Source organism: Muntiacus reevesi, chromosome 6 (assembly GCF_963930625.1).
Source record: "Muntiacus reevesi chromosome 6, mMunRee1.1, whole genome shotgun sequence".
In the NCBI taxonomy this organism is placed as follows: domain Eukaryota; kingdom Metazoa; phylum Chordata; class Mammalia; order Artiodactyla; family Cervidae; genus Muntiacus; species Muntiacus reevesi.
In genome coordinates, this window is record NC_089254.1 from 99,519,417 (window position 1) to 99,538,055 (window position 18,639).

General features: G+C 42.0%; 1 protein-coding gene across 5 annotated transcripts; it reads left to right on the forward strand.

Annotated features, from left to right (window-relative positions):
- On the forward strand, nt 1-17,298 carry SSBP1 (single stranded DNA binding protein 1). 5 transcript variants are annotated; one of them, XM_065939589.1, is made up of 8 exons: nt 1-84; nt 761-827; nt 3,419-3,479; nt 4,511-4,651; nt 4,873-4,960; nt 6,541-6,629; nt 9,951-10,024; nt 17,058-17,298. In XM_065939589.1, the coding sequence occupies exons 2-7, from the start codon at nt 804-806 to the stop codon at nt 9,992-9,994; spliced, it is 447 nt and encodes a 148-aa protein (XP_065795661.1). In that variant the 5' UTR covers nt 1-84; nt 761-803; the 3' UTR covers nt 9,995-10,024; nt 17,058-17,298. The 5 variants fall into 5 exon arrangements, with proteins under 5 accessions (XP_065795661.1, XP_065795659.1, XP_065795663.1 ...); XM_065939587.1 differs by lacking the exon at nt 17,058-17,298 and having other exon boundaries at nt 9,951-12,448; XM_065939591.1 differs by lacking the exons at nt 1-84; nt 17,058-17,298 and adding an exon at nt 93-287 and having other exon boundaries at nt 739-827; nt 9,951-12,448.
- The last annotated feature ends 1,341 nt before the right edge of the window (nt 17,299-18,639 follow it).

Genomic DNA, 18,639 nt, shown 5'->3' on the forward strand with positions numbered 1-18,639 from the left:
GGCTCTTCCTTCTCGCGAGCCTTGAGTCCCGGCAGCAGCCGGAAGCGATTCCCTGCCTGGAGGCTGTGCGGGCCAGAGCCTCAGGTGAGGGCGGGAGGAAGGGCGGAAGGCCAGAGTCTTGCGTTAGGTGTGCGTACGGCTGTTCGCGGCCCGGGAGGAGTTGCTTTGTCGGCGTGTAGACCTCCTCTTTTCGCGCGGAGGCCTCTGCTATCGTCGCACCTCCCAGGCTCTTTACGTTGTCGCTTGGGAGCGTCAGCTTTGAGCAAGGGCACCCGCACATTTAAGCGGTGAGAGGGAGAAGCCCAGGGATCGCCTTGTTCTTTGCAGACGGGATTGGAGGCAGTAATTTTTGCGGCAGCACGTTCCAGATTGCAGCCCCATGATAACATTTTAGTATTTGCTGAGCTCTTACTTTGTCTTAGGAGCTGTTTTAGAAGTATTGGGTGTAACCGTGAAGAAATAAGGCAGGAATCTCTGCCAGAAGGAAACTTGCGTTTTAATTGAATGTGAGAAAACAGTGGAATAGAAATTGGGGTAGAATCAGAATTTTTATGTGGGTTAAAAGAAGAGGAAGTTAAGGGGGACCAAAAAAACAGGTACGAGAGATTTTGGGGAGCGGGAGGAAATCCTTGTCTAATGTGCAGGGGCGTGATATGTTATGGTCGCAAGGTTGGTTGCATAAAAGCCCTGAATGCCTTTAGGAATTTTGGACTTAGTGAACTCGTGTTCTTGCTATAGGATATAATCTCTTTTTCTTCAGGAAAAGACTAAAGATTAGATTGGAAGAAAAGAGAGTAGAAGCCATGTTTCGAAGACCTGTAGTACAGGTAATCACTTCACGTTAATGTTGAGATGTGTTACTATAAACCATAGTGATCACATTTCTTTAGGGTTTTGCCTGCAGAGGCAGAAGTCCTTTGAGCCCACCTATCTTATGTGTACTTAGTTGGTATGAGGGTTGGAGCCAGATTTTGGTGGTAGGTGTAAGCTCAGTCGTGTCTGACTCTTTGCTACCCCATAGACTGTAGCCCACCCAGGCTCCTCTGTCCATGGGCTTCTCCAGGCAAAATACTGGAGTGGATGGCCATTTGCTGCTCCAGGGGATCTTCCCAACCCAGAGATCGAACCTGCATCTCTGGCATCTTCTGCATTGGGATGCAGATTCTTTACCACTTGAATAAATAATGTTCACTAAAGCAAAAAAAAAAAAAAAAAACAACAAACCACCACGTTTCTAGTTTATTCACATATGTGATGAGAGTAATTACTTTTTAAAACGTGTTACTTGCATGGAGATCAGTTAGAGAGCATTTAAAGTCCTTATTGATCTAAAATCAATGAGAATTGTTTCAGCTTTTTTTTTTTTTTAAATCACATGGTTTGTTTTCTGACCACCTACTTCTTTTGTTGTCAGTCTGCGTCCCCCACCACAAGCCATCTCCCTGCTGAGGAGAGCAGGTCAAGTTTCAGCAACTCTACAGATGAACTATGTTCAAAACTCCTCATTTCACCCAGTCAGACTCCTCACCTAATCTCTTCAGTCCGTCTAGCCAGCCTTGAGTCAGCCTCGACACTCTTTCTCACTTACCTCATTTGGACACCAAGTTGTATAGATTCTCCTTTATAACACTTCTCTCATAACGTCCATCTTGTTAAGGAAGAATCATTTCCTCTGTGAAGCATGTTCAGGTCTCCTCCACTCTGCTGTAGAATTGGCTCTATATTCTTGGATCCCTATTTTAACTTACACATACTTTTAAAATGTATACTTTTTAATGTGTTGAAATGTGAAACCTGGAAAAGTTACTCGTGTCTTAATACACAATTCTACAGTATTAAGGTAAATTTAATACCATATATAAAAGAGTTCAAAGTTTAGTTTTAAAAAAATTATCCCAGTTAAATAATTCATTCCCTATTTTTGCTTCTCCGGTAGGTCTTGATTTTTGTGTGCCCCCAATGGGACAGATTATTTTTCCATAAATCATGTGAGCTCTGGCTCATCTGAGCATCAGGTTAGTACATTTCTAGAATCATGACACAAGAACCAGTTAGGTTGATTCTTTACTATGTGGTAACTCATATTTTTTATTTTTCTACCCATCCTCTGCCCGCAAGCATAGTGCTGGGATTCCACAGCCAAAAGTACCCCTGGAATGGGTGTTGTTTCAGTTGGTAGATGCCTACTGTATGTTAACAGTGCCAGTTCTGGACACATGTTTTTCTGATACAGTGGTTAACTCTCTGAACCCAGTGGCCTTCTCAGTAATGTGTACTTAAATCTTGGCAGTAGCCCTTAAACAGAGGCAGCAAAGGGCAGTGGGAAAGCCAGCAGCCTTGGGTCAGGGAGCCCTGGGTTCTAGTTGTGACTTGCCACTTCTTTCCTGTAGGATTTTGGGCAAGTTACTCTTATCTCTGAACTTCATTTTTGTCATCTGTTAAGTGGTGGTAATTTTACATAGTTTATAGGTTTATTCTGAGGATTAATTGATAAGAGGCAAAGCACTTACCTAGTATTCACTAATGATGGACTCCTGTGGACTATAGCTTGCCAAGCTCCTCTGTCCATGGAATTTTCCAGGCAAGACACTGGCATGTGTTGCCATTTCCTTCTCCAAGGGATCTTCTCGACCCAGGAGTCGAACCTTCGTCTCTTGCATTGGCAGGCGGAGTGTTTACCACCGCGCCACCTGGGAAGCCCTTTCAGTAATGATGGCTCTGGTTATCACTGGGTGCTGCTGTTACCCTGCAGTGACTGTCTTTCTCTGACAGGCTGATTTGAACAGTCCTACTTTTGTATTTAATCAAAGAACCATATTTGCTTATCTTAGATTTTTTTGGGGAGCTGTCAGAAGCACAGGTTTTTCCAACACGTGGTGTTTACCTTTTTGTGTGCAAGCACAGAAGCGCCGTGTCAGAAGGTTGCCACCGAAGCAGCAGGAGGGGCCTGTAATGGACTCTGTGTGCTCCCTCGGGCCTTCTTTGTGCCTGTGGGCTTCTGCCGGAGGCTGCCCCTAGGTGTGTGTGTGGCCCTCCTGGCTCTGTGGGGCTTCCCCAGTGGTGCAGTGGTAAAAAAACTCCCCGCAGTGCAGGAGATGCAGGAGATGTGGGTTCGATCCCTGGGTTGGAAAGATCCCCTGCAGGAGGGCATGGAAGCCCACTCTAGTATTCTTGCCTGGAGAATCCCCTGGACAGTGGAGCCTGGTAGGCTACAGTCCGTAGGTTTGCACAGAGTTGGACACCGCCGAAGCCACTGAGCGTGCACGTGTGCCTGGCACTGTGACGGGTGCATGTCTCGTGTGTGGGTGTGTGCCTCGGGGGCTGCTGACTGGGTGGTGACCAGGTGTGAGCTGGTCTTCTGTTTGCATTTGCCTTGCCCCCTGTACTAAAGCTGTTTTACTCCTTTGCTCCACTTTAGGTGCTTCGCCAGTTTGTAAGACATGAGTCTGAAGTAGCTAGCAGTTTGGTTCTCGAGAGATGTGAGTAGTAGCTGATTTCCAGTTTTTATAGCAATTTGCTCATGTTCTCAAATGTGTTGCAGAAGAGGTGCATTCATCAGGTTATACTCTGTTAACCATCATGCTTTTGGCTCATATCTGCCTCTCTGATCTTGGCCTTCCTATCAGGCTGCAGGGGCCTTCTGTAAACCTGGTCCTTCTTTCCTCATCAATCACGTTTTACCCACTCTTATCGTCACTTTCCTGCCAAAGAAATTCCTTGGGTCCTTTTTGGTTACCTAAGACATCCAAGGCTGTGTGCTAGTTGACTGAAGCAGTGAATGTTTGTGAAAAGTGGTTGTTTCACAGAAATAGTCCCTGTATTTATAAAGATTTTCAGATCTCAGTTTTATTCTTTTAACCCTACAACAGTTTAAAAAAGTTTTTTAATGGTGCTTAAAAGGTGAATCGATGCTTTTGAACTGTGGTGTTGGAGAAGACTCTTGAGAGTCCCTTGGACTGCAAGGAGATCCAACAGTCCATCCTAAAGGAAATCAGTCCTGAATATTCATTGGAAGGACTGATGCTGAAGCTGAAACTCCAATACTCTGGCTACCTGATGCAAAGAACTGACTCATTGGAAAAGACCCTGGTGCTGGGAAAGATTGAAGGCAGGAGGAGAAGGGGACGACAGAGGATGAGATGGTTGGATGTCATCACCAACTCGATGGGCTTGAGTTTGAGCAAGCTTCGGGAGTTGGTGATGGACAGGGAAGCCTGATGTGCTGCAGTCATGGGGTCGTAAAGAGTTGGACATGACTGAGTGACTGAACTGACTGAATTGAAAAGAAGAATTTAGATAAAGAGCTTAATGCTTGTTTGTGGGGTTCTATGGATATTTTCTCCTTTCTTGTCAGTCCTTTTTTTTTCCCTTCGATCCTCTTTTATTTGCTCCTCACACTTGTTTTCTGACCTTCTAGTGTTTGGGTTTTGTTTAGTGCTGAGATTGAAGTTGTAGCTGTTCCTCTTCTGGACATTTCTGTCAGTCTTATGTTATCTACATTGCTTTTCAGCTCTGAATCGCGTGCAGTTGCTTGGTCGTGTAGGTCAGGACCCTGTCATGAGACAGGTAGAAGGAAAAAACCCAGTCACAATATTTTCCCTAGCAACAAATGAGATGTGGCGATCAGGGGAAAATGAAACCTACCAAATGGGTGAGTATAAAAGACTGAGTTTTACTTTTATCCGCAGTAAATAGACATTATTTAGTGTGACTTGTCTAATTAGATACTTTAAGAATACTTTCAGAAAGGATCTTCCCTAACTGTCCTGTCTCTTAGAAACGGTGGCATGGCTTAGCTGGACGTGATGCCCTTTGGCAGTTGTCTTTTGCATTTGTAACCACATTCCCTGTCCTGTGATTCTCGTGACTTAGGTGATGTCAGTCAAAAGACAACATGGCATAGAATTTCAGTGTTCCGACCGGGCCTCAGAGACGTGGCGTATCAGTATGTGAAAAAGGGGTAAGTTGAAGAAGGAGGGATCTTACAGGTTGAATGTTTAAAAAAACAAACAAACTGGGAACGTGTTTTCAGGGACTCTGTAGCTCTTCCATTTATAAAGTACCACTCATTACTTTGGGTTAGCCCAAGAGGTATTTATCAGTGCTTAATGCTGTATGCATAGTGTCATATGTGACTAGTTTGAAGGTTTTAACATGGTTTAGCCTTTTAAGAACTTAGGACAATAGGATGTGAACTTGAACAGCACTGATGAGGTAAGAGAGAAGGCAGAGGGTACCGTGTGCCTGTGAGCAGGTGCAGCAGTGCTCGTGGGAGGTCCCAGGCCGCCACGGCCAGGGACCCCGATGGTGGGTGTCTTCCTCTTGGCATCCACGTGGTGGCTTGACAGAGCATCTAGGAGGTTGGGAGCCTGACGTGGTGAGGTATTCTGGGGATATTCAGAGCAGTTAATTCATATATAATTTTATATAAGCTTAGCAATTCCGTTTTGAAATGTTTGGATTGTGTATAAGAAGTATCTTTTCCAAACCCACAGAAGGACAAAAGATTGTGTTTAACAGCAGCTGTAGTCAGTTTAACTATTTTAGAAATAAAACATTTCATGAAGCATAAGTTTAGCAATAATTAAAATTTCTATTTTTTTCAGTAGCTGCATACCTTTTCTTCATATGTACCTCCATTGTCGTGTGTGTATAGTATGTAAATATGTATATACACACATAAAACAGGTAGGGGACATTTCAAGGAAAAGGTATCCAGTTTCACTTACTGGTTGATGAATCTGTGTGACTGTTCCCTTTGGCACCCAGTCATTGTACTAGTCTGCTTTCTATGTTATACAGTATCAGTACTATTAGATTCTGAGATTGGTGCCGCTGTGGCCATTTCCTACCCTTTAAAGTCGGCATTACGTTTGTCTTCTAGTTCAGCCTTCTAGAGAGTGCAGAATAGTCTTAGTAATTAACTCTGGGTGAAATACTAAGCTGAAAACTTCTATTTTGAATTTTAATAATCTAAAGTCATTTGAGAGTAAGTTCATGAATCTCACTATAGAAAGGAACTGAAAAATAAGTGGGAAAAAAACCCAACAAATCTGTTAGATAATTCAGGGTCAAAGGGGATAGGAAAATCACATGTTGGAAATCAGTCATAGAGATTTAAAGGATGCTCTTCATTTTCAGGGTCTTAAGGTTGCTTTTTTTTTTTTTTTTAATTTTGACTTAAAATTTGGAACTTTTCCCCTTAAACTTCATAAAGACCACAGGCAGCTAAAAGACAAAAACATTGTTTTTTCCACAGCGTGGCAAGGCAAGTCCACGTGTACTTTATGTTTCGGTACTCATGTTTGGCTGTGCCTCGTGGCTTGCAGGATCTCAGTTCCTGGATCAGGCAGTGAAGGTGCAGAGTCCTAACCATCAGGAAACTGTTTTAGCACTCTTAATTCTGAATTTTGAGAAGTGGTATGTGTGATTATCTATTTCATCCTTGAAGAGTATACTCATAACTCTTCTCTGACCTGACTCTGCTGTAAAGCATATTGAAATCTCCAGACTAAAACTGGTAAATTTTATTTGTATCAGGTCTCGAATTTTTGTGGAAGGGAAAGTAGACTATGGTGAATATACGGATAAAAATAATGTGAGACGACAAGCAACAACAATTATAGCTGGTAAGGCTCTTGTGATAATAGCTGTTCTTCTTTTCTCTTTTCCCTTTTGAAAGCTTGGCTATGTTGCAGCCTTACCTGAGGCTATTAGTACTGATGCTTATGAGATTGTAAGGCACCTCACCAGGAGAATCCTGAGTGGAGTTTGTGGGCCTGCTCCAAGTTTCTATATATATATCTTCTTTCAGAAAGTGATCTCTGTACTCACAGTTTTAGTTCACAAGTAACTTTAGAATTATCTGTTGCACTGTTGATGCCTCTTTGAAGGACATGGCCTAAATGGAAAAGCATGTACCAAGAAGAGTTACACTAATATTGGCATCAGACATTTGTACAGGTTCACTCAGAGCCTGTTTGGTACTTAACATGATGATTTTGTTTTAAACTCCTGTTCTCATTAAACAAAATACAAAACAACATGGAAAAATGGATGCACAGAGCTTAAAGGAGGTTAAGAAGATATCCTCTAGACGAAGAGTGTTCAAACTTTTCTGAAAATTCTGCAAGAATCTTGAAACCAATATACCCCTTTGGACACGTTTAGGTTGACATTAAGAGTTTTTTTCAATATAAAATTATGTTGCTGTTAAAGGTATTAAGGGATCTAAATACCATAACAATTTGGTATCCATCATCATTAAAAAGATACAAGCTCTTCAACATTTGGAAAGTTTATGATTCCCTTTTCTCTGAATTTGTTTTTCAATTCCATTTTCTCCTTAGAAGTGTATCTTAATATAATATATTGTATAGTCAAAAATATTTTATTATTTTATTCTGTTAAATGTAACAAAGGTACATGCATAAATAGAAATTTTAAAATATTTAAAAAACTTTGCGATAGTGGGGCTCTAAATGTTAGGTTTCTCCTTGAATAGGTTATCATTACAGTTGTTTTTAGAATATAATTGACCAAAACAACTGTAATATGTAAGTACCAAAGCTATAATATTTTATTGAAAATGTGTCTTAATGAGATAGATGATGCATTTTTTGTCTTTTGGATTAATTGCTAAACTGAAAGTTATTAAGCATTCATTCTGTTTTCTTGTTTTTTATGGATATAAAACTCAAGAAACTATTTTCTTAAATAAGTTGATGAGAATGAAAAAGCTATTTATGAACTTCTGAGATATGCCAAAATTAGATATTCAAAAGTTAATTTTTTATTATGGAAAATGTCAAACATACACAAAAGGAGAGAGGAGTGAAAAACAAAAACTCCCATCGTGCAGCTTCAACAGTTATCAGCAGATAGCAAATACTATTTCATCTATGCCCCAGCCCACTTTTCCTCCACCTGGATCATTTTGAGTGAATCTTGAGACATTGTATCATCCATAAATATTTCAGTAGGTATATCTGAAATGTATGGATTCCTCTTTATAGTGCTATTAGCAGAGCTAGTATTAAGAACTCATTGTTAAATTCACCTTTTACTAGATGTCATAGTATTGAAATTTTTTTGCTTGCTTCATGAACAGCAATCTCTACGTTATATTACATGGTTTATGTATATCTTAAGTCTCATTTAAAAAAAAAAAAGAATTTAGATTTGGGAGGCTAAAAGTCTGACAACTTAAAGTCTTCTGACAGATTTTCCTTTTATAGTCAGATTTCTCTTTTTACTTGTTCCAGAGTTCATGTCTTAACTACTATGTGTTATCGATAAATTATAATTTGTTATAAATAATAAGCATATGTTTTCTTACTGTTTTCTTGAAAGTATATTGACCTTGAGAACCAATGTAGGTATCTTCCTCCCCTCATTATTAAACCTAAGAGAAGGTTCTTTCTGACCAGTTTGCTTTCATATTTCTTGAGTGTCTTGAGTAAATCACTTCCTGCCTGCCCTCTTCCTTGGCTTATTCTTGCAGAGGTATCTACCTGTTCAAAAATTTTTTTCCAGACCTGTGTATGGTATAAAACTATGCCTGTAATTTCAGCAGTGGAAAATCAAGCTGTCTAATAAAATAGTTGACATATTTATGAAGCATTTCATACTTTGATCTTCTACTGTGAACCTGTTGTGTGGACAAATTTCAAATTTAAATTGTGTGAAGTTTTATAAACCAGGTCAAAGAGAAACATTTCAAATTATCTGCCATTTTTTTTCTTGTCACTATTATTTACCAGCATGGATGATTAAGCAATTAACATAGGTTTATGGCTAATAGTAAAATGAAGAGGTCTTTAGTGCCTTTAGGATGGAAGGAAATAGAGTATAATTTGGCTCATCTGTTTTATGGGCTATATATTTTTCTCCTAGAAATCAGTGTAACTTAAAAATAGCCACCAGCAGGTGGCAGTCTCGTCTTTTTACATAGTGATGTCAACTTGGATAATCTCTTCTGAAATAACTATTCTATACCAAAATACTCTAGTTTTAGAAGACTATAGTCATGAAGAAATACTCAGTTATTGTATAGTAACCATTTCCGGGATAATTCTAAAGTTTTAAGAATGTCAGTGTTTTGGTATTTTGTAGAAGGTACTGCTGCTTTTCCTTTGCTTGTCCTAAACTGATTGTTTCTGGACAGCCTTTTAGGAGCAGTGTCTGATGTTTTTGGATAAAAATACTCCCTCTGAAATATTGATTACTAGAAAATTTCCCTGGAATAAGTGTGTAAAACTCATTTTGTTTTGAAATTTAGAAATACCATGTGTTCTGTATGAGTGTTCAGACTTAAAAAACACAAATAGGTCTCTGTCCTGATGGGGCCATATTGAACCCCGTCCTTCCCTCTTCCCTCCAGCATGTGGTATGTGATGCCGTGATCCTCTTCTCTGTGAGGACGTGCTCCTTGGTTTACTGGCATCTATCTGAGTGTTGCAAGCATCAAAGTGTGTGACTAGCTCTTTTGTAGAAAGTTACTACTGAGAAGACCTTTGCTACCTTCAGGGAAGACAAGAAGTATCCCACCTTTTCTCACAAGGTCTGAATTACTGATAAACCGTCAAAGCCCAGCTGTTAACCTCCATTATGCTCATCATAAATACCTGTCAAGAACATCAGTTAGTTCAGTCACTCAGCCGTATTCAACTCTGTGACCCCATGAACGCAGCACACCAGGCTTTCCTGTCCATCACCGATTCCCGGAGCTTGCTCAAATGCATGTCTAGCGAGTTGGTGATAACCATCCAACCATCTCATCCTCTGTCGCCCCCTTCTCAGCAGGAACGTAGTGTTTTGAGAATTGTCTAAAGTCTCTTTGGTGAATATTACTAAAATATGTATGTGGTAGAAGGGAATGATTAAGTGATGTGAGTTCTGAAGTGAGAAAGAATTCTGAAAATAACATTTGTGCTTTGGCTTCTTTACAGATAATATTATATTTCTGAGTGACCAGATGAAAGAGAAGCCGTAGACTGGACGATTCTTCTCTGGCCGGTGTTTGGTACAGTCTCATTTCCAAATCATGCTAATGTTTATAGTCCCTAAGGATAAGAATTAAAATATTCTTCGTTATAAAATGAGTGATAACATTTTCCTGACTCTCACTCCCCTTCCCCTTTTTGTGTCATGAACTTTGATAGCTCCTGCCTGTTAATGGTATTCACTGATTGTTTATTTAAGAGAAGGTTTCTGTGTACAAAATTGTGAACTTTTAGGTTCATCCATGTTATGGCAAAGGGATGAATGTCCTTTGGGAAGGCGCCCTGACCCTCCCCCCCCGCCTTTTTTGTGCATACTTCTATTATAGCATTGAGTCAACCACCACAGTGTTCTTGAGCATTGCTGTATGTCAGACATTTAGCCCATGGTTGCAGATACTGATTTCCTTATCTGGTTTATGGACCAGAAGGCAAGGGCTGTATCTTCTTTGTGTACTTGTGTGTTTAACCAGTGCTTTGCACAGAGTAGGCAATAAATGTTGACATGTGAATGATCCCAATAGGATAATGAGCTTTTAGCCCAAAGTGAAGGGGTTTGCTGAGCAGCGGTTAGTATGTAACCTAAATAGCTTCAAGACTAAGCTACCTCAGTCCCATCTTCCGTTTTTGGACAGTTTCACTAGTAGCATTTATGAAACAGTTTACCAGCAGTAAAGACCTAAAGTGCAGCTGGGGATGGAATTGTTCATCTCCAGGAGGTGATACAGGGGCTCTGGTTTCACACTATTTTCTTTCTTTCTAAGCCCCTATTCTCTGTCCTTTTAGTCTCATCCGGAGCTCTCTCTTTTTAGGGAGCCCCCTCTGGCAATGCGTCTCTAGGTTAGCGCCCCAGGTGTGACGTTTCCCGTTTTTCTACATGGTTTCCTGCTGTCCATACTGTGTACACTAGTGTACACACAGTCACTTTCATTATAAGATTCTAACACAGAGCACTAGCAGTTTACTAGTAATGATAAAATGAAATAATCTCAGTGTTTGAAATGCATCTTGTACGTGTTGAAGTTGGCATCAGTCCCTCCCAGGAGTGTGTGCCCGTTCGCTGCTGGGTCACAGAGGCTGGCCGCTGCTGGGCAGGTTGTCGGGTCACACGGCAGACGTCCCTGTTCTCAGGTTCCCGCTCCGCCTCTGGCCCAGCCTGGTTATTTGTCCCAGGCTGTGTGTCCTCTCCCCCGCCTCTGAGTGTGGTGCGCACTGTGGCGTACATCCTGCTGGACTTAAACGAGAAGCGCATTCACACGTCATTTTATGGGCCCTTGGCTGTTTTAACGTATCTTCTACACACTTCAGCAGATTTTTGTACTCACACTACAGTTTGGCTAGGGAAAATAGGAGTTCCTTAGTTTATCCTTTCCATGCCAAGACATGCGAGAAAATTGCTGTTTCCTCGTACCAACCGTCTTTAAATTTAATTTTTTTTTCAGCCACCTTTTTCTTTTCTTTTTTCCTGTAACTGGGACCATTAATCAGCATGTTACATCTGCCCTCTTGGTTCCCACATTAACACTAGTGTTGTTATGTTGACCCCACATTCCTTAAAGCAAAATTGTAAAGTACATAAAATTTGTTTTGGGGGCAACTTTTTATTGTCCTCAGCAAAGCTACTTGTATGCTCTTTCAAAGTTGTAAGAGGTCATGCATATAAGTATTCCCGTTTAAACTGGGTGATGAATCTGTGCTTTGGGAAAGTGACATGGTGAACAAAACAGCTTAATTGCCAAGTGATTCTGAGTCTGGGTGAAGGGGCCAGAGACAGTGTCCTCCAGGATCCTGTGAGCTGAGGGGCTCTTCTGCAGACTCCCACTGGAGTTCACTCGAGAGGCTCCGAGGTGGGCAGCGGGGCTTTCAGAGTCAGGTGTTCAGGGCGGAGGCCTCAGCATGCACATGATGCTGCAGACCTGGGGTCCACAGCCTGCTGGGCTGCAGGAGCATCAGCTGCCCTCCCCTGCAGGCAGCCCCAGCTGCTGAGAAACTTCGTGCTGTTCCCAGGTTGGTCTCAGAGGAGACGGAGAATCCCATAGCAGTCACAGACCGTAGGGGTCTTCTCGTTTTGTGTCCTGCCTTTCCTTATTTCATGGTCTTACAATGTCAGGGAATGTACCTATAGAAGACTGCTCTGTGACTTTGATTTTGGGATTCCGTGTTAGTTTAATGATGAGTATGATACGTGGAAGTGTGGGAGAAAAAGTGTCAGACAGCATGTGTGGTTTGAAAATATATCCCGTATTTGAAAGAGAAGTAATTGATAATAGATATATACCTCAAGAAGTCTAGAAGGAGAAAAAACAAAGTGTTCTGATGATTTCTGAATGGGAAGATTGTGTATGATTTACTTGACACTTTTGTATATTCTTTTTTTTTTAAGCATTGAGTATGTATTACTTTTATAATAAGAAATAAAGTTGTTTACACTTTGGGGGGAAAAAAAAGCTTTTCCATTATTTCCAAGCCAGGCTTGCTCTCATTCACATTAAGCTAGTACCATCTCATGCTTAGACACGTCATCTTTTTTTTCTTGTATTCTCCTCTTTAAGTATATATAGCCTGGAAGGGCTGACTTTAAAGACTGTCACATATGAGATCCACTATTTGCTGCGAGGTGTAGAGTCATCCTTTTCTTAAAAATCGCTGGGTTCTTACTTGTCCAAAGGCATCCAGAATCATCAAAGACTTGTTTCTGTGGCTGTTTTGGGGATTACCTGTCATTGCCAACTGGGTTTCAGCCTAACCTTTGTAGCTGGGGAAATTAATGGTAATTTCTCATTATTCCTAAAAGATAATGTGCAGTTCTTGAGGGCAGGGTTGTCTTTTACTCAGACTGCCCTTTTACCCTTGTCCAGCTCAGCCCAGCGCAGTGGGTGGTTTAGGGCTTTGTAAATGCGTCCTTCGGACTGCACTGAGACATTGACGTGCAAATGAGAGCAGGATCACCTTACTTGTTTTGCTGTCAGGGTTTGCATTATATGCCCTGAAGATTGGTGGGAATAACAGCAAGCAAATCATCATAGAAAACAAGAGATTCTCACAAGGTTAGTGAGTTACAGAGAAATACCTTACAAGGTAACAGTAATGCACACCAGGCCCTGAGCTAAGTACTTTTTACTATTGACTCATTTAAACTGACGCTAAGAAGTAGGTCGTATTATCCCCATTTTACAAGTGAGGAAACTTGAAATTGAGAGATTTAAGACACACGTCAAAGTGGTGCAGCTCATAAGAGGCACATCTGGGGTTTGAACTTGGATACATGAGGTTTGCATTTTGCTTTCTGCTCACAGCCTCCTTAGGGGCTTCCCTGTAGCTCAGCTGGTAAAGAATCCACCTGCAATCCAGGAGACCCCAGTTCGATTCCTGAGTTGGGAAGATCGGCTGGAGAAGGGATAGGCTACCCTCTCCAGTATTCCTGGGCTTCCCTGGTGGCTCAGTCGGTAAAGAATCCACCTGCAGTGCAGAAGACCTGGGTTTGATCCCTGGGTTGGGAAGATTCCCCTGGAGGAAGGCATGGCAACCACTCGGTATTCTTGCCTGGAGAATCCCATGGACAGAGGAGCCTGGTGGGCTGCAGTCCACGGGGTCACAAAGAGTCGGAAATGACAGTAACTAGGCACGGCACAGCACAGCTTCCTTCCCACTCCCGTTGACCTTGAGTAACCAGAACCCCAGTGCTGACTTCTGCCTGGAGCCCTGTGCAGGGTGCGTCTGAATCACACCAGGATCCCGTACCTCTCTAGGCTTTAGTGGGGGAGGAATTATGAGTGATGGTGAAATGCCGCCACCTCTTCAGTATTCGTTCTCGTTTTCAGTTTAATGATTCCCACAGGAAAATAAGTCACAGTTAATCTCCCTACCAGGTTATCTTTACATATTCCTCTTCTTTTTTTATCAAGCAGTGTCTCCTTACTGGTTAAAGTAAGTTCAGGGTGTCTCCTCCTTTTATTGTTTCCTCCAGTTGTTTCCTTCCTTCTGAGTGTTGAGATTGTCTGGAAGATTGTTCAAGAATTTGTCAGGCTTACTTTTTAGAGAGTGAGACTTTTGGCCAGCACCAGTATCACTGATGTCCCCTCTCATTCTCTCTTTTCTGTTCGTCCATTAGCTCTCTGCCATCCTTTGAACCTCAGAGTCCTGCTTGTCCGTATTGGTGTACATCTTGACACTTTCTTGTTTTTCTCCTCTACCTGTCATTTGGGGAAAAAACTGGTCTGTCATAATAGTTCACTGAAGGCTGTGCAGTCAGAGAGCCTGCATTTGAATCTCTGCTTTGGTCAGAGCAGATGAGTGAACTCTGGTGAGTTTCCTAACTTCCCATGTCTTGATTTTTGTTGTTTTGTTTTCCTGTGAATAAACCAGGGGTAATAGTGGTCCTACTTTTATGGCCCTGCTATGAAGAACATAGTAAATAATATGTGTAACTTATTTACATGATGTAGTAATAACATGTGTAACTCATTTATTATTAATAATAACATTATTTATTAATATTAGGTTAATAAATTAACTTTATTAAGTTAACTAATTTATTATAAATGTTAACTTATTAATATACATATTAATACATGTAACTTATTAATAATATGTGTGATGTATTATTATTACATGATGTAATAATAATACATGTAACTTATTTACTTGATGTACATAGTAACTGCATCAAGTGCTCAGTACATACTGGATGTTATTACTGTTGTTGCAGTTATTTTAAATAAGGTGTATTTCTCTTCCAGTCACCGTGTCCATCTCACTGAGTCTCATGGGATCCTTAGAGGGCATTTCAGTTTATTGTACTTTACCTTTTTGTGTTTGTATTATCAACACCCATGGATTACTGAGCACATATTCCACTTTGGTCATTCTTTTTTCTTTGCTTTGTTGTTAATCTTCTATGGCTATTTCCCATTAACCTGGCTATCTTTTTAAACTCAGAAGCCATGTGGGCATCTGTCATATGCATGCATCCATGCAGCCAGGACATAAAGCTGAATATAACAGGGCTCCTGCGTTGAAGGAACTCAGGGTGTAGGGTGGTGGGGGTTGGGTGGGGAGGACAAAAGCAGGAGGCTGAGTAGTCGAGTGTGATCCTCGTCACAGTGGAGACAGTCCTGCGGGGCTCAGAAGAGAATAGTTAGGAAACATCACGAACAGGGGTCCAGAAACTTAAAGGTCTGTGAAACATGGAAAGGTAAAACGTGAAAAGTGATTTGAGGATAGACTGCAAAGGGCGTTGGAAGCTTGTAGAGAACTTTGGCAGTAGGAGCCCTAGAAGGTTTTACAACAGGGACATCTCATCAGAATTGTCCTTTAAGAACTGTGGAGACAGGTGAAGGGTTAGAAGGAGGAAAGTGGAGAGGTCATTAGGAAGCTACTGAATAAGCCTGGGAAGGGTTAGTAGAGTGGGGATGAGAGGTGACATGACGGCCGTATGGGATTCACGTGGACATCTTTGTGCCTACTATGTGCCAGATCCTGTGCTGGGGACACAGAGAACACATAACTCCTACCCAGGATCTAGTGGTGACAGAACACATGTGTTGGTGGTATGAGAAAAGTCAGAAGATAATTTTGAAACTTCTGCTTGGGCAGCTGTGGAGATGGTGACATTTTTATTTGAGACTAAGGAATGTGGGCACTGGGGCCTTGAAGATCCCCCTTCATGGATCACAGCCTTGTTGTGGCGAAGGGGCTTGCATAACTCGCTGAAGCTATGAGCCGTGCTGTGTAGGGCCATCCAAGATGGACAGATCATAGCGGAGAGTTCTGACAAAGTGTGGTCCACTGGAGGAGGGAATGGCTAGCCACTCCAGTATTTGTGCCTTGAGAACCCCACCAACAGTGTGAAAAGGCAAAAGACATAAGACACTGGAAGATGAGGCCCCCAGGTCATCAGGTGTCCAATATGCTGTGGGGTGGGGGAGTGCAACAGTGGATGAGATGGTTGGATGGCATCACTGACTCCATGGTCATGAGTTTGAGCAAACTCAGGGAGCCTAACGTGCTGCAGTCCATGGGGTCACAAACAGTTGGACATGACTTAGCTACTGAACAACAACAACAAGGAACATGGATGTGGGAGCAGACTTGAGAAGAGGGAAGATAGTTTTGTTTAGTTGTAGACTTTTTAGCTCTTATTTGGGAGGGTGAAGGTTAATGAGTCTGGTGCTCAGAAGCGACGCTGAGGCAAGAGTGACATTTTTTTCTTCCCGCCAGACACATTGTAAGTACATTTTTGTGAGGTAACCTTCAAATGTGGCCAGTATTCCAGCTTTCTGTTGTGGGAAGTCATGTTGTGGGAAAGATTTCCAGTTGTCTCCTTGTTTTTACGATACAGGGTTGGTTTTAATCAGGGAAGGGTGTGATGACAGACACAGAGGCAGCTGTCTTTGAGAGAAGGGTTCCTTCCTTGCAGTTCTCAGGGGAGGGCATGGGCCACACCATGTACACATGGGGAGGTGCCAGGGTAAGTCAGGAGGCTGCAGGAGCGAGGGGGAGTCGGGGGTTTCCTGGGGGAAAGAGCGGGTGAGACAGGATAGCCGAGCCAAACAAGTTTAGAGTTAGTCAGCTCGAATACATTTCAGTAGTCAGTGGGTGGTACCTTGGTATTGGTCGTGGGGGGATTTCAGGCAGAGGAAGAGTGTCCTGGTGAGGGCTGTGAACTCAGGAGGCTGATGAAGGCTGTGAATTCAGGGCTGCTTGATGTGCATATCAAAGGCATGCTTGTGGGCAACTCCTCTACTACTTCTAGGAATCAGCTACCCTTTGGGGGTGGGGTGAGGGCGGTGGCTCGCATGATCTGCCAGGCCCCAAGATGTCAAAGCACTGTAAAATACAGGAAATAAGACCCATTGTTTAAAAAAAGAAGCATGCATTTGCTGCCCAGTATCTGTCATTCCTTCTACATTTGTGGAACCCATATTTTTGGGGGGTGACAGTGTGAACAGCAGAAGTACTGCATTCCTATTCTCCTTTGCAGTTAAGAATTGTTCAGGGCTGGGGGGCGGGAGGGGGGTGTGTGTGTAAGCAGAAGTCATTTGTTGGCATTTCCAGGAAAGTCCCTTCAGTGACCTGAGTCTGCTGGGAGGCTCATCCTCTGTGCTTCTCTTGACCGTCATCTGACTCTTTCTTGCCTAAAATGTGGCCGTGGTGGCTGAATCTCCAGTAGCCATCTTGGAACGTGAGGTGGTCTTCAGGCTGGAAGACAGAGGAAGCTGGGATCCATGATGACCGTGGGCCACCATACCAGTCCCGGACAGCCTACTTCTGGACTTCTTTTGGCGACACAAATAAATCTGCCTTGTAGCTACTTGTTTGTGCTTTGCAGTTAAATCTATTCCTTAACGAATTCACGCATTTTTAACCTTTTATCTCCATACACGTGATCAGCTCGTTACTCTCACCTTTCTCTTGCATCACTTTCCACTGTGAGTAGAAGTGAAATCTTACTTCTGCTCACACAGTCCTCCAGGCTTTTCACTTAACGTCTTATTCTGAATTCGAGGAGGAGATTGGCACATAAGACCTACACAGAACCTTAACAGTTAGCGTTTAAAAGAGTGAGTCTGAGCACCCTCCTCAAATAAATACTGTGCAATTTTGCTTGAAGTGCCTAATGAGGACCCTTAGTTTAACAGCTCCCTGTTAAATAAAGGAGCACTTAAGAACAGAAATACTATCCTCATACTTCCCTTGCAGTATAGCAGACCAGATAATCTGGAGTGAGATTTCCCAGAGGAAAAGTAACTGAATCCTGAGTTTAACATAGCTTTTATTGCATCATTGAATGTCTTAATTGAGGCTGCTATAACAAAGTAGTATAGACAAAGTGACATAAACAACAGAGGTTTATCTTCTCACCATTATGGAGGCAGGGAGTCCTAAGATCAGGGTGCCAGTATGGTTTCTTGTGAGGCCTGTGCTCCTGGCTTCGGGGTGGCTGCCATCTTACTGTGTGCTCACATGACCTCTTGTTTGTGAGTGCTGGTAAAGAGAGCTCCCATGAGGAACTAATCCTGTTGTATCGGGATAGTGAGGAAATGAAAAAAAAAAAAAAAGTATTAAGATAGCAAAGAAAGTTGCAAATGCTGGGATTCCATAGAAGGTACAAGGGAATCAATAGATGAGCAATTAGGAGTTGCTGGAAATAAGATCAGTGTACGAAAGTCAATTGCAAACAGCAAAGAAAATGTAATTTCAAAAAGATCCTATACACAGGAGCATCAGAAGATGGAAGGTGTCCTCAAGTGTGTGGCCCTTTTGGAGGATGTTCTAAAACTTCTGAAATGCCTGAAAAGAAGACAAACTGGTGTGCCATGTTTATTGAATGCGTCAAAATGTAAAGATATCAGTCCTCACCAAGTTGATGTTTTACAGATCAAAAAATTCCCAGAAGTGTTCTGGGGGCAACTGGACGAGCTGATTGTAAAGATGTATTCTTGAGCAAAAGTCTGAGACCAGGCAGTATGTTCTTGAAGAGGAAGGGTGAGATGGGGGCTTACTCTGCCAGTTGGTAAGACAGGTTTTTGTTTTTTATTTTTATTTTTTAAGTAATAAGTATACTATGGATGCAGAAATAAGCAAATAAAACAGTCGTATAGAATAGAGAACTCAGAAACAGGCCATGCATATATGG